The sequence below is a fragment of the Cucumis sativus genome, chromosome 6 (genome assembly GCF_000004075.3).
Source record: "Cucumis sativus cultivar 9930 chromosome 6, Cucumber_9930_V3, whole genome shotgun sequence".
Classification (NCBI taxonomy): domain Eukaryota; kingdom Viridiplantae; phylum Streptophyta; class Magnoliopsida; order Cucurbitales; family Cucurbitaceae; genus Cucumis; species Cucumis sativus.
Genome location: NC_026660.2, coordinates 29551372 through 29563567, shown reverse-complemented (window position 1 = coordinate 29563567; position 12196 = coordinate 29551372). Strand labels below are relative to the sequence as shown.

Here is a 12196-nt window from a genome sequence, read left to right as displayed (position 1 = left end):
CCTTTTTTTTTCTTAATTTGTTCCATTTCCATTTCCCTTAATGCGAATGGAGTCACCTGCAGAATATGTGTTGCGTGGGGGAGAAATGGGGGGTTTCAAAATTTTAGAGCTTTTTTAAACTAAAGGGTAATTCAGATATTTCATGTACCCATTTGTCCCAAATCTCTTCTTTTTAAAATTTGGTTTTTCAAGTCTTTAACGTTTGATCGGCTTTCAGGCATACGTCGCTGTTGTGTTTGTGGGTTATGAGGGAAATAATTAGATTGTACGGAAATTACATCATTTTTTTTCGTTTTCTTTTGTAAATAGGACAAATATGAAATAATTCATATATAGTTCGACTATTAGAGGGGCTTTTAAATTGTAACATGAGTCCTATTTATTATTTAATTAATTATTTAGTTATTTTTAATAGTTAAATCAAAATAAATGTATTAAATGAAAATATTTATTTATGTATATTTTGTAGTGATTGAGCAACTAATTGATGTAATATTATATTAAATAGTTCATGCATAAAGTATTTCAGTGACTGAAGGGTTTAAAAATGTCAATCAAACCCATAACCATACATTTACAACAACACCAAAGAGCAGAGGAAGCTCTTCATTTGAACACAACATACAATGAATGAAAAACTTTGCTATTTTTATTCTCTTTATTCACTATTTGATGTTACTCAACAACAGCCACTTATTGAGGATTTGGAGGGCGACCATTGGCAGAAGCCACACGAGAGCCCCATTCTAGTAGCTCTTTACTCGTGTCATCTTTGTGTACCAAAACTTCGATGAAACACAAAGATTCTTTGTGTTCATCCCTCGCTGTCGCAATTGCTTCTGTTAGTTCTTGCTCTGTTCCTACCTGTAACGATCAAGTAGAAGTTGAATCAACCATCAACTCAAAGGCCTAAACTATGAAGAATGTTTGAGTAAAAAATTTTGCGCTAACCTTGGCAGTCCAGCATTTTCCTTCACCATTATGGATGGCGTCAACCAAACCAGTATAATTCCAGTTCTTGATAACGTTGTATGGACCATCGTGAATTTCTACTTCAATCGTATATCCGCCATTGTTGATGAGAAAGATGATGGTCCTTTGCCCACATCTAATCATCGTTGAAATATCTTGAGCTGTAACCTGAAAATCCCAAAGGTTTATCATAGATTCCAGGTTCTTAAGTTAGAGTTCATACAAATCAAACACATTCATCTAACGAATCACAAACCTGGAAACTCCCGTCACCAATACAGGCGATTATACGCTTATGTTTAGTGGCCTGAGCATATCCCAAAGTGGCTCCAACTGACCATCCAATCGATCCATATTGCATTTGGAATTCATAGCTGAACCAGCCACACCAAAGGGTTTACAACTCTTAACCATATTATGAAATTGACAAATAAAAGTAATCTAGAAAACTCAATAGTAAAATCAACGCAAAGATTTATGTGGCTTGAGTTAGCAATGTCCACGAGCAAATGGAAGAGATCAACTATTGTCATAAGTGAAACCACATATTCAACACATTCTAACAAACTAAAAAAACAAGCTCACCCGCAATTTTCAGGGAGACGAAGCTTCTGACAGTTGAACCATGAATCACCAGTTTCAGCAATTACCGCAGTGTCACCAGACAACATTTGCTGTTGGAAAGTAAGAATGAATGAAAACCCATTGTCAAAAAAGTTGAAATTTTATCCTCTGATCATTAAAAATTTTGATTTTAATTCAATGGCTAACCTGAATATGTTTGAAGAGAACATTGACTCGTAAAGGTTCGTCCTTCGCATAGTTGAGAGGCATTCCAGGAGGGACATATATTCGGTGATGATTCTCAAGAGCAGTGGGGTTTCTCTTCAACCTTTTGGCCAATGCAGTTAGAAAATCAGCCATGAAAACCCAGCCAAATGATGGCCCATTGCCGATGGTCACACGGTTCACATTCACCATCACAGCTTTCTCCTTTTTGACAAGCAAAGAGTACCCAACAGAGCTATAATCATTGAAAATTGGCCCAACGAAGACATAAGCATCAGCTGATTCAACTATCTCCCCACAGAAACTGGAGCTCACAGCGCCCCAATACGTCCCTATAAACTGTGGATGGTGCTCTGGCACCAGCCCTTTCCCAGACGGCATAACGGCGATTGGATATCCACTTGCATCCGCAAGCTCGACGAATGCCCGTTGTGCCTTTGCTACTCTAAGCTTGGGACCTCCCACAATCACTGGCTTCACTGCATTGTTCAGAAAATCTGCAGTTGCTTCAACTGCTGCTTCCAACCCCCATTGGTTACTGATCCTGTGAGTGGCGAATCCATAATTTTATGTGAGATCACACGAATTCTCAAACTTATGTACACTTACCAATGTATGGGTATTGAATATAACATTCCATTAAAGCAATGCTATTAATCAGACTATAACCAATCATAATTGGAAAGGAAGGGGAGATATAATTGAAGAGGAATGATCATACTTCGGCGCAAGAAAGAAGGGAACAGGATCCCTAGCAAAAGTTGGATGACAGATTCCAGGAAGATTGCAACTTATGCTGATATAAACAGGTTTGCTTTCCTTTAAAGCAGTTGAAATCGCAGTATCTATCAATTCGTGCGCACCATCCAAATCATTCACAATTGCCTGCCACATTAACATTTAATAAACTTAACTAAACTCAATTTGAAAAACGTTGGATACTTGTTCACTCTTGTCGAGTTTAATGCCAGAATTTTCATTTATTCAGCTTCCAAAGTAAAACCAAAAGGCAGATTTCCATTTTTTTTAAAAAAAAAAACTTTGAAATATCAAAAGAGTTACCTGGTAACAAGTGACTGTTTGAAAGCATCGAAGCTCTTGGGTGAAATCAGGAAGCCCAATTGTGTGATGCAAGATCCTGTTAGTACCATAATCGTTGGAATTTGGGCCACCCACAATGCAAATCACAGGCAAATTCTCACTATAAGCACCAGCAATAGCGTTCAATACGCTAAGACCACCAACAGTGAAAGTGACGACACATGCACCCACGCCCTTGGCACGAGCATAGCCATCGGCAGCGTAGCCGGCGTTGAGTTCGTTACAGCAGCCGATCAAGTTGAGTTGGGGCTCGGATATCAAGTGATCCAAAAGGGTCAAATTGAAATCCCCAGGAACAGAGAACACATCGCTGACTCCAATCTCGACGAGCCGCCGAGCAAGGTGACTGCCGAGCGTGCCGCTTGAAGCATTGGGTGCCACCGGCACTGAAACTGAAGTGGGAGGAGCCCCTGAGCCAATCGAATTAGCAGATTCCATATGAATAGGTTCCGATTTGAAGTTACTATTTGTGAGTTTTGGTGTTCTTATTATAGGATCATTGGAGAATGTGAAAAGCTTGAAACTTGAGATGGTTTTCTGAAAACTATGGGCGTCCCGATGATTCTTTAATTTCTAAAGTGAAACTCCAACATTTGTCTTCATTAAAAACAGCCCAACTTTACAACCAGTGGATTCTTTTGAAACAAAACCATGACCAGCTTACCACCCTGTTTGTCAGCACTGTAGTTTCCTCAAGTATTTTTCTTTAAAATAATCCCCCACTTTTCATTGTACCTAATAGCAATAACCAATTTGCAATTGGGAGTGGAACCCGACATGGAAAGAAAGATTTCGATCTAACGTGGTGCAGGGTGGATCTGATTATTCCTCAAAATCTATTTTTATAATAGTATTATTGTTGACTGTTTTGGTCATGGACTCATATGAGGTTTGACCCCTGTTTCAAACCCGAAACCATATGTTATTCCGCTGTTTATGACGACTTGCATAGGAATTCCTTGCCTCTCGATGGTCAGAAATGGAGGTATAGTTCTTTACCTATCCATTGTTTCCGCCATGGATGAACCATCAAAAGAACAGCCCTTTAATTAGGGTGAGTAAAAGGAAAAGTGGATGATGTTGATGGGAATTTTGTTTAGATGTGAGGTGACAGAAACAAATTCCAAATTTGTGGGAATTTCCCGTTAAATTTTCCATACTGAGTGTTGATGGAATTTGATGCAGAATAATTTGATGGAACAGAATAAGGAGGAGAGTGGGACAGAATTGTGAACTCCAGTTCCAACCCGGTTTTCGGAGTTTTGGGTGCCAATCTTTTATACAAAATATTTCCTTGCACCATTTTGTTAAATTTGTGATTTGAAAAGGTTGGATAATTTCTTAAAATTGCTCATTTAAGGTTTCTTTTCGACAAAAGGACTTTCTTCATTAGTTTTACACACCAACTTTATATGTATTTATTGTATAATAGTTAACCTAAAATCATGATTCAAACACAAATTTACCCATCCAACCAACTAAAGTCTATAGGTACAACTTTTACATTTAAATCTCTTCATTTAATATTACTATTTTTACTTTAAATCAAATAAAAAATTCTTGGTTGATTAGACCTTTCATTTTCTAGAAAAACAAAAATTCAAGCAAAATCTACATATGTTAGTGATGGACTCAATTATTGATGAGATGAATCATTTCTAATGATCTATTGGTTAGTATTTTGGACGTTCGACATTTGTCTAAACGTTGCTATATTCTTCATAAAAACTACCATACTTGGAGAAAAAGAAGGTCGAGAAGTATATAGTTTTATATAAACTTCTAAAATTTACGATATTAAAAAAATGTCGAAAAACATTTGGAGCTGGAATTTCCTGATTATAGTAATGTGGGAGATTCAATATTTGGAAGTGATAATCTTCGGGATGCTTCTTTGCAAATAACCCATTTGAAAGATGAGACCAAAGATCTATCTTTTTGGCGATTCCATTACAGAATTTTCTTTCGCTGATGGCGGCTGGGGATCCGCTCTAACCAATCATTTCACTCGCAAGGTTCGGCTGCTTTTCTTTTCTTCTCTTTGTTTTTTTCTTCCACTGTTTGCGTTAACCCGCTATAAAATTTGATTCCCAACTTCCCTTTCATCATCTGTTTCGAGTCTGAAAATTTTTGGGTGTTTTTCTTTTGTTTGAATGTGATTAGGCCGATGTGGTGGTTAGAGGATACAGTGGCTACAACACGAGATGGGCGCTTAAGGTCATTGAACGAGTCTTCCCGCCATCAGAAGAACGTGAAGCTGCCTCGCCGCTTGCGGTGACGGTGTTCTTTGGAGCTAATGACGCTTGTCTTCCAGATAGATATGGCGCCTTCCAACATGTGCCCCTTCATGAATACAAGCAAAACCTCATTTCAATCGTCTCCTTTTTCAAGGTATATTCTTGCTTCACGGCTGCAATGTTGTTTCCCCACATATGTAGAATCTGTCGTTGCCGAAGTGTAAGCTATTTTTCGTTGCCTGGTTATTCTTTATTGATTTAGCCAAGGATTTGTTGAAAGGGCCCTCCGGTTCATCCCAAAATTTTGGATTTATTGTGTTGGAATTTGAACATTGGCTAGAAGTGGAGAAGATGTTAGATTGGATATCGAATGAAGGGCGATGAATTTTAAAGTAAAACAATGTGAGATTTGGGCCCAAAGGGATCGGGGGATGGTGTTATACTATTTAAAGATGTGATTTATATGTGTTAGCCTAATATTTTTTCCAAGGAAAATTAGCAGCTTTTTTGGGAAAGACACCCTTTTGGTTGGCTTGAATAAGGAGGATCACTTTTAATTGGCTTTTCTTTTGATGATTAGAATTTGTTTTTTGTTGGATTCTCTTACTGTAATGGTAAATGCTTTGTAGGTGAAGTTTTACTTTATAATGTGACTATACCTTTATTCTAAATCTTCTTGTGAAAACTTTTTGTTATTGAAATTAAGTATAGTGTTTCGGTTGTGGTGCCTACATGTTCTTCTATTCACAAACAAAACAACAAACACAATAATTTTTATCCATTGAACTTATCTTTTCTAGCAATTCAAGTCGAGTCTAAGTTTGTTTCTATTGGATTTTCAGAAGAAATGGCCTGCAACACGTATTTTGCTTATCACTCCTCCTCCTATTGATGAAGAAGGGCGTTTACAGTATGGTTATCTATCTCTCCCACTTTCTTTGTTTGGCACAAATTATTTTGAGAGATCTCGATTCTCTCAGTTTTTTAATTGTAGTTCTGATAATGGGAAATGATACAATCTCTGCAGGAACCCTTATGTTTCAAATCCAGTAAATGAGCCTGAGAGGACTAACGATGCTGCTGGTGCTTATGCCAAGGCTTGCATTGCTGTTGCTAAAGAATGTGGGGTTTCTGTTATTGATATTTGGACTAAGATGCAGCAAGTTCCTGGCTGGGAAAAAGCTTGTTTAAGGTATTCATAGATTCACTCTTATGTTTCTGATATCTTTTACATAAGCAATTGATTCGTATATTCTACTTGCATCATGACCATCTATTAGTATGTTTTGTTGGACTCTGATTATGTATAGATTTCGGAAATAACAAGATGTGGAATGATTTCAGTATATTAGAATTTGTAAACTTGGACAAGAGTACATTTTTGCCACATCACGTGGCCATAAAATTAGATGTAATAGAGTGCTTAAGCTTAAGTTGCCCTCTTCCCCTCGTGTTGGTGGACAGTTAGGAACTGTCAAAACTCTTATCTTTCCTAACAATTTCGTTCTGTATTCTCTTAAATATCTGGCCATTGAAAAGCTCTGGAGCTATTGTTCAGATTGCTAAAACAAAACAAAAATGAGGCTATTCAGTATGAAACGCTTAGTTAGAGAGGACTAATACTTCACTCGTAAGTCACATTTTACCCTTGGCTAATATGATACTATATCTCTACTTTGCCTTTCAACAAGAACTATTTGTTTCTGTTTCAGTTTTTTACAATGGAATTTGTTTTATCATTATTTCTTTATGATGATTTTATTCTTAGGGAATCATTTGAACATTTTGCCAAATTCCAAAAACCAGAACAAGTTTTTAAAGACTAATTTTTTTAGTTTTCAAAATTTTAAAAGCATTTGTAAAACATAGATAACAAAGAAAAAAAATCATATGCAGAAGTAATTTTCATAAGCCATGAACCACAAGCTAAATGGTTATCAAAAGGGGGTGTTAGTTAATCTTTGCATGTGCTGGTGATGGCTTCTACTCCCCGGTTTTCCCTTTCACTCTTCTCGAAAAGGTTTACCAAACAGGCGAGATTGGGACATAGCAAAACTAGCTAGCTCAGACATTTGGTGCTGGCATGCTGCTCTGAGCTTATATTAAGAGCCTATAGCATGCATATCTGTTGCTCGTGGTTCTGCTTAAGATGCTGTCTGAGTGTCTTTTCTTCCGATATTTAGAAACTTCTTTATGATCATGTTTATCATTAATGTGCATCAGCATTCCTGGTTTGTGTTCTCTCTTATCCTTACTCCTAAGTTAAAAATACCTTTGAAAACAAACTTGAATGAAAAGTAACTTGGAAAGATTATCTATCAAGTCAGATTTTTGTATTAGAAGCATCTAGATTTCATAGAAATTAGAACAACTTATTATATGAAACCTTCACTCTTTGCTCTACAAGATCTGAACCTAATCTATCCATTTGTTTGCAGTGATGGACTGCACCTGACTCGAAATGGAAACACGATTGTGTTCGAGGAAGTTGTCAAGAGGCTGGAAGAAGAAGGATTGAGTCCAGTAACGTTGCCTGCTGATCTTCCACTTATTTCAGAAATAGACTTTAATAATCCACTGCAAGCTTTCGAAAAATTATAATAATCAGTTAACTGAAACCGAGGATGCCATCGAGGACGAGGAGCACTGCAACTTATTCACAACCATTGAGATGTGAGAATGAAATTGAAACTCCTCTACAGATGATAATAATGCTTAATTACCATTAAGAGTTGGATTTCATTCGTTCAAAACTTCTTTATTAGACATCTATGGGATTGTGAGCATGCAGATCTGTCAATAAATAAATGGTCTTTCTCCAATTATACAACATACAATTCGATGGATAATTAGTAATGATATTAACCAAACAGGGATAAAACTCAATCATAAGATGACTACGTGCACAAGCTTTATATTTTTCTACGATTCAATAGGTGGGGCAGACAAAAGTTTAAGTGTAACAATGCTGCTAATTTATAGTATGGCAAATTTAACCATGAATTCAAATTACTCCAAACAACTGAAAAAAGAAATTTTTTAAGAAGAATTATCTGAGTTTAGTATGGCAATGACCGACATAACTAATAAAATTAAGTTTACTAATATTGACTATACATGATAGACTTTACTTGTACCTTGTATTTTAGCATTCAAAGAATATCATTCATCTATAAAATTACATCGATGAAAAGGATGATGCTTTTATGTAAAATAACAATAAAATATCATAGTGTGACTTTTATGACTTTGATATACTAAGATTCACAAAATGATATCAAAATCAACAGTAGATTATGATTAGGAAAAAAATGAAAATACTAAAAAAAAAAATTATTACAAAAGGATACTAGTTTGCTATATATAACCCAAAACATTTTTGTAACACTTGCCCAATTTTTTTCATTTATTATATAGATACTGTTAAATTATATTATACATTGGCACCAACCATTCAAAATGAGATGTGATGTAATGTAGACCACCATTGACTTGTCATTAATATAGAGATGTTAATATAAAACTAATAGCATAAACAATGAACAAGTGAGATTATAAGAGAAATTAAAAATCATACTTTAACATAATGGAATAATTTGGAGATTCTAATGAGATTATATATATATAATAACTACAACGTTAAAATATAGAAATGTAAATCATACTTTAACATAATGGAAATTGGATTTTGTTTTTTTTCGAGTACAGAAAAAGGAATTTCGTTATATAATAATAGAGCCAAAACGAAATTTTGTTTTTACCTTGAAAAAGATAATGCACAAATCTTAGGATGAATAAATGAAAAAAGAAAACATCTATATGACGTCGCCAAAATCTCTACAGCATACCACTACGGACAAAAATATAAATAACCATTCTATATATAATATGTATTAGTACTAATCTGTAACTATGTTAAGAAATTAAAATATTAAGTTTCAAATTAAAAGAATGATTAGTTGAAAACACATTTATGCATGTATCATCAACCAATATGTGTCAAATTTTCAAGTATTAAAGAAGAAGAAAAAGGAGAAGCCCTTTTGGAACACTTGGGAATTGGGATTAAAAAATTACTTCACATTTTCATCTTAAACTAAATATATATCTTTTAGTATGAGAATAGGAATTGAAAATCTTGAGATAGAGAAGGAAATATTCACTGAATATTTCAGCAAAAAGTCATTTTGAAAAATGGAGTATTAATGTTAGAGAGAAGTAAAAGTGGTTTTAGTTTGAGCAAAAAGTCAATTGATTTTGTTTTTTGCAAAGAATTTAGAGTTGAAAAATGAATGGTAAATGAAAATGATGTGGCAGCCACGTGGGCGTGCATTTTGAAAAATGGAGTATTAATTTTGAATGGGGAGTGCCCAAATGTGGAAAACCAACTCAGACTTATACACTTTACATGCGATTATTTGGACGCAATACCCTTTTAGGGTTTAAATAAAATGAGAAGGCAGATTCCATCCTTTTTGTCTTTGCTCATCACTTTTCATTCTTCTTACCTTCCATTTTTCTTTAAAATATACTTTCCCTACTAGAAAAACAAAGAGGGAAAAAGGAAAAAGAAAAAGAAGAAAAAAAACGGCTTCACATTTGAGCTTTGTGGTTCTCTTCTTCCTTTATTTTTCTGTCGTTTTTGTATTTACGGCCATCTCAGTGGCGGCTGCTTTCACACTAATTAATTTTCATACAGTAAACATATATATATATAATATACACACACACACACACAAAACAAAAGGTAACAAAAAGGGGGTGTGGGTATGCAATGTGCATTATCATTATTTGTACGAATGACCTCAACATATTCTACTTCTTATATAGTTTATTGTAGATATTCCATCGCCTGAAATATTCTGTCGTTATTTCAATTCTTAATTGTGTTCTAAACTTCTTGTTTTCTAAATAAAAGTATAGTTCTAACTAAAAGTATGTTTTTAATTCCTAATGTATCGTTAGTCGACGCTAAGAATATGTGATGTCACAGAATTGGGGATGAACTTTTATGATTTGGTACTCACCTTTCTTATAAAACATCTTCTTAATCTGGAGATTTTTAGGTTGAGAAAGGAAGTTAAAATAGATTGAGAATAATAATAATAATGGAAAGAAGAAGAGAATAGCACGGGAATTTTACATGAACAAATTATGATAACTAAAACAATGAGTAAGAATAGAAGAATTCTACTGTTAAAATGAGATTTATGAACTTTCTTTCTTATAAATTGATATTAAACAAAGTGTAAGATTCAAGGGTTTAAAATTGTCTTTCAAAATATTTTTACATTGTAAAAATATTGAAAGAAGAGAAGAAGAAGAGAATAACACGGGAGTTTTACATGAAAACCTCTTGAACAAATTATGATAATTAAAACAATGAATAAGAATAGAAGAATTCTGCTCTTAAAATGAGATTTATGAACTTTCTTCCTCGTAAAATATTAGCAACAAGGAATCTATTTTTTATTATCTCTCTTACCACTCATAAATTAATCTTAAACAACTCATAAATTAATCTTAAACAAAGTATACGATTCAATGGTTTAAAATTGTCTTTCAAAATATATTTTTTTTATTATTTGACATTCTAGATCGAGTGTTCAAACATACTAAATAATACGAGATTTTATCTCAAAACTAATTTTTCTGTTAAAAAACGAATCTCAAAATACTTTTGTTGAATTAAATAATCCTTTAGAGTTATCGATAGTATGACGGAGGTTATCCATGATTGCGATAATTGCAAAAGTAGAGATTAATTAAGATGGAAAAAAGGAAGGGTGGAGGAAGAAGTTAATTTCTCAACTTTAAGATTAAGAAATTAGGACCGCTGTTTAGTTTCATAAAAGAAGTCAGGCAAGAGTATACAACGTAGTGAACAAAGAACTAATAAAATTGGATCAAAAAGAAAAACTTGGAGGCCACAAAATTACAAAAATATTCCGAAAGAAAAACACAAACTTGACATTAATTAGAGGAATACATAGTCAATTCCCAATATTTGTAGTTTTTTTTGTGCATCTTCGGCATCACAACACCAATAATAATATATCACAAATCCTCAAGCCAATTCCTAATCTTATAATACAATAACATGTGAGAATGAAAAGATTTTACGAAGATTAGTGGTGGTGGGGATCAGGGCCTCCCGGTGACTGACGTGCTGCCTCACGTTGATGAATGGTTCCAAAATCTTCGACGACGGCCACAAGGGCAAGTTGAAAGTTGTGTTTGGAACCCAACAGAGCTGGCTTATATGACTTAGCCTCAAAATCAGCTGATTGAAGTAGTCGAGAATTGGAGGCTGCAAAGTAGTAGGAGGCTAACAAGATGAGGCAAACCCACAACCTAAAGTACTTGGCCATATTGCTTGTTATTAATATTAAGGGAAGTTGTATTTGAATTTGAATATCAATTAGCAATAGTTTTCGTAGCGACGTGTTAAGTAGTAGTGTGTTGAGATGTGGCAGGTTTTTATAGTACTTTAGTGCCGAAACCATCTTTGCTTTTTTTAATCCAACTATTCCGTACTGGATTTGTTGGTTCAACTTAAACAATTGGTAGAACTAATATGATGTGATCTTGACCAATTGCCGACCTCTCGTATAATTTTTTTTACGCAGAAAAGAAGAAAACTTTAAATATATATATTCTTTTTTAAGGAAAAAAACCGTTAGGTACAGAGTGAAGAGCAAACCTAAACATTTTTTCTATAAAATATGATGTAATAACATATCTAGCCAATGAAACAAGAAATTTTAAGAGCTTTAGAATTTTAAATTCCTATAAATGTGGTTTAATTGGTATTTGACTTAGAAAATAATGTAATTCTATGGTAGACTTTTGAAGGCACGCTATTCGAATTTTGATATTTATTGTCGTTTGTGTGAAGAAAAAAGAAGTTGATACGATTCTCATTTTCATTTCAAAACAAATTATTGATTACGTGGCAAAAAAACAAATTATTGATTACGTGGCAAAAACTTGTAAAAACACTAAAATGTTTCCACGTTGTTGAAGATCATCCAAGAATGAAAGTGAAGGATTTTGAACAGGAATATTCTTGTCTGAGACTGAATGTCATGTGGATA

At 34.2% G+C, this 12196-nt stretch overlaps 2 protein-coding genes across 2 annotated transcripts; one reads left to right on the top strand and one right to left on the bottom strand.

The window, feature by feature from the left end:
- Positions 1-469: 469 nt before the first annotated feature.
- LOC101217174 (pyruvate decarboxylase 1) lies at positions 470-3449 on the bottom strand. The gene is made up of 7 exons (XM_004134621.3): positions 2824-3449; positions 2483-2646; positions 1744-2305; positions 1558-1646; positions 1229-1346; positions 952-1140; positions 470-864 (listed from the first exon to the last, which is right to left on the bottom strand). The coding sequence occupies exons 1-7, from the start codon at positions 3298-3300 to the stop codon at positions 694-696; spliced, it is 1770 nt and encodes a 589-aa protein (XP_004134669.1). The 5' UTR covers positions 3301-3449; the 3' UTR covers positions 470-693.
- Positions 3450-4614: 1165 nt separating this feature from the next.
- Positions 4615-7931, top strand: LOC101217409 (GDSL esterase/lipase At5g45920). The gene is made up of 5 exons (XM_004134622.3): positions 4615-4877; positions 5026-5253; positions 5942-6009; positions 6127-6291; positions 7538-7931. Exons 1-5 carry the CDS (start codon positions 4779-4781, stop codon positions 7698-7700), a joined length of 723 nt encoding a protein of 240 aa, XP_004134670.1. The 5' UTR covers positions 4615-4778; the 3' UTR covers positions 7701-7931.
- Positions 7932-12196: the final 4265 nt, after the last annotated feature.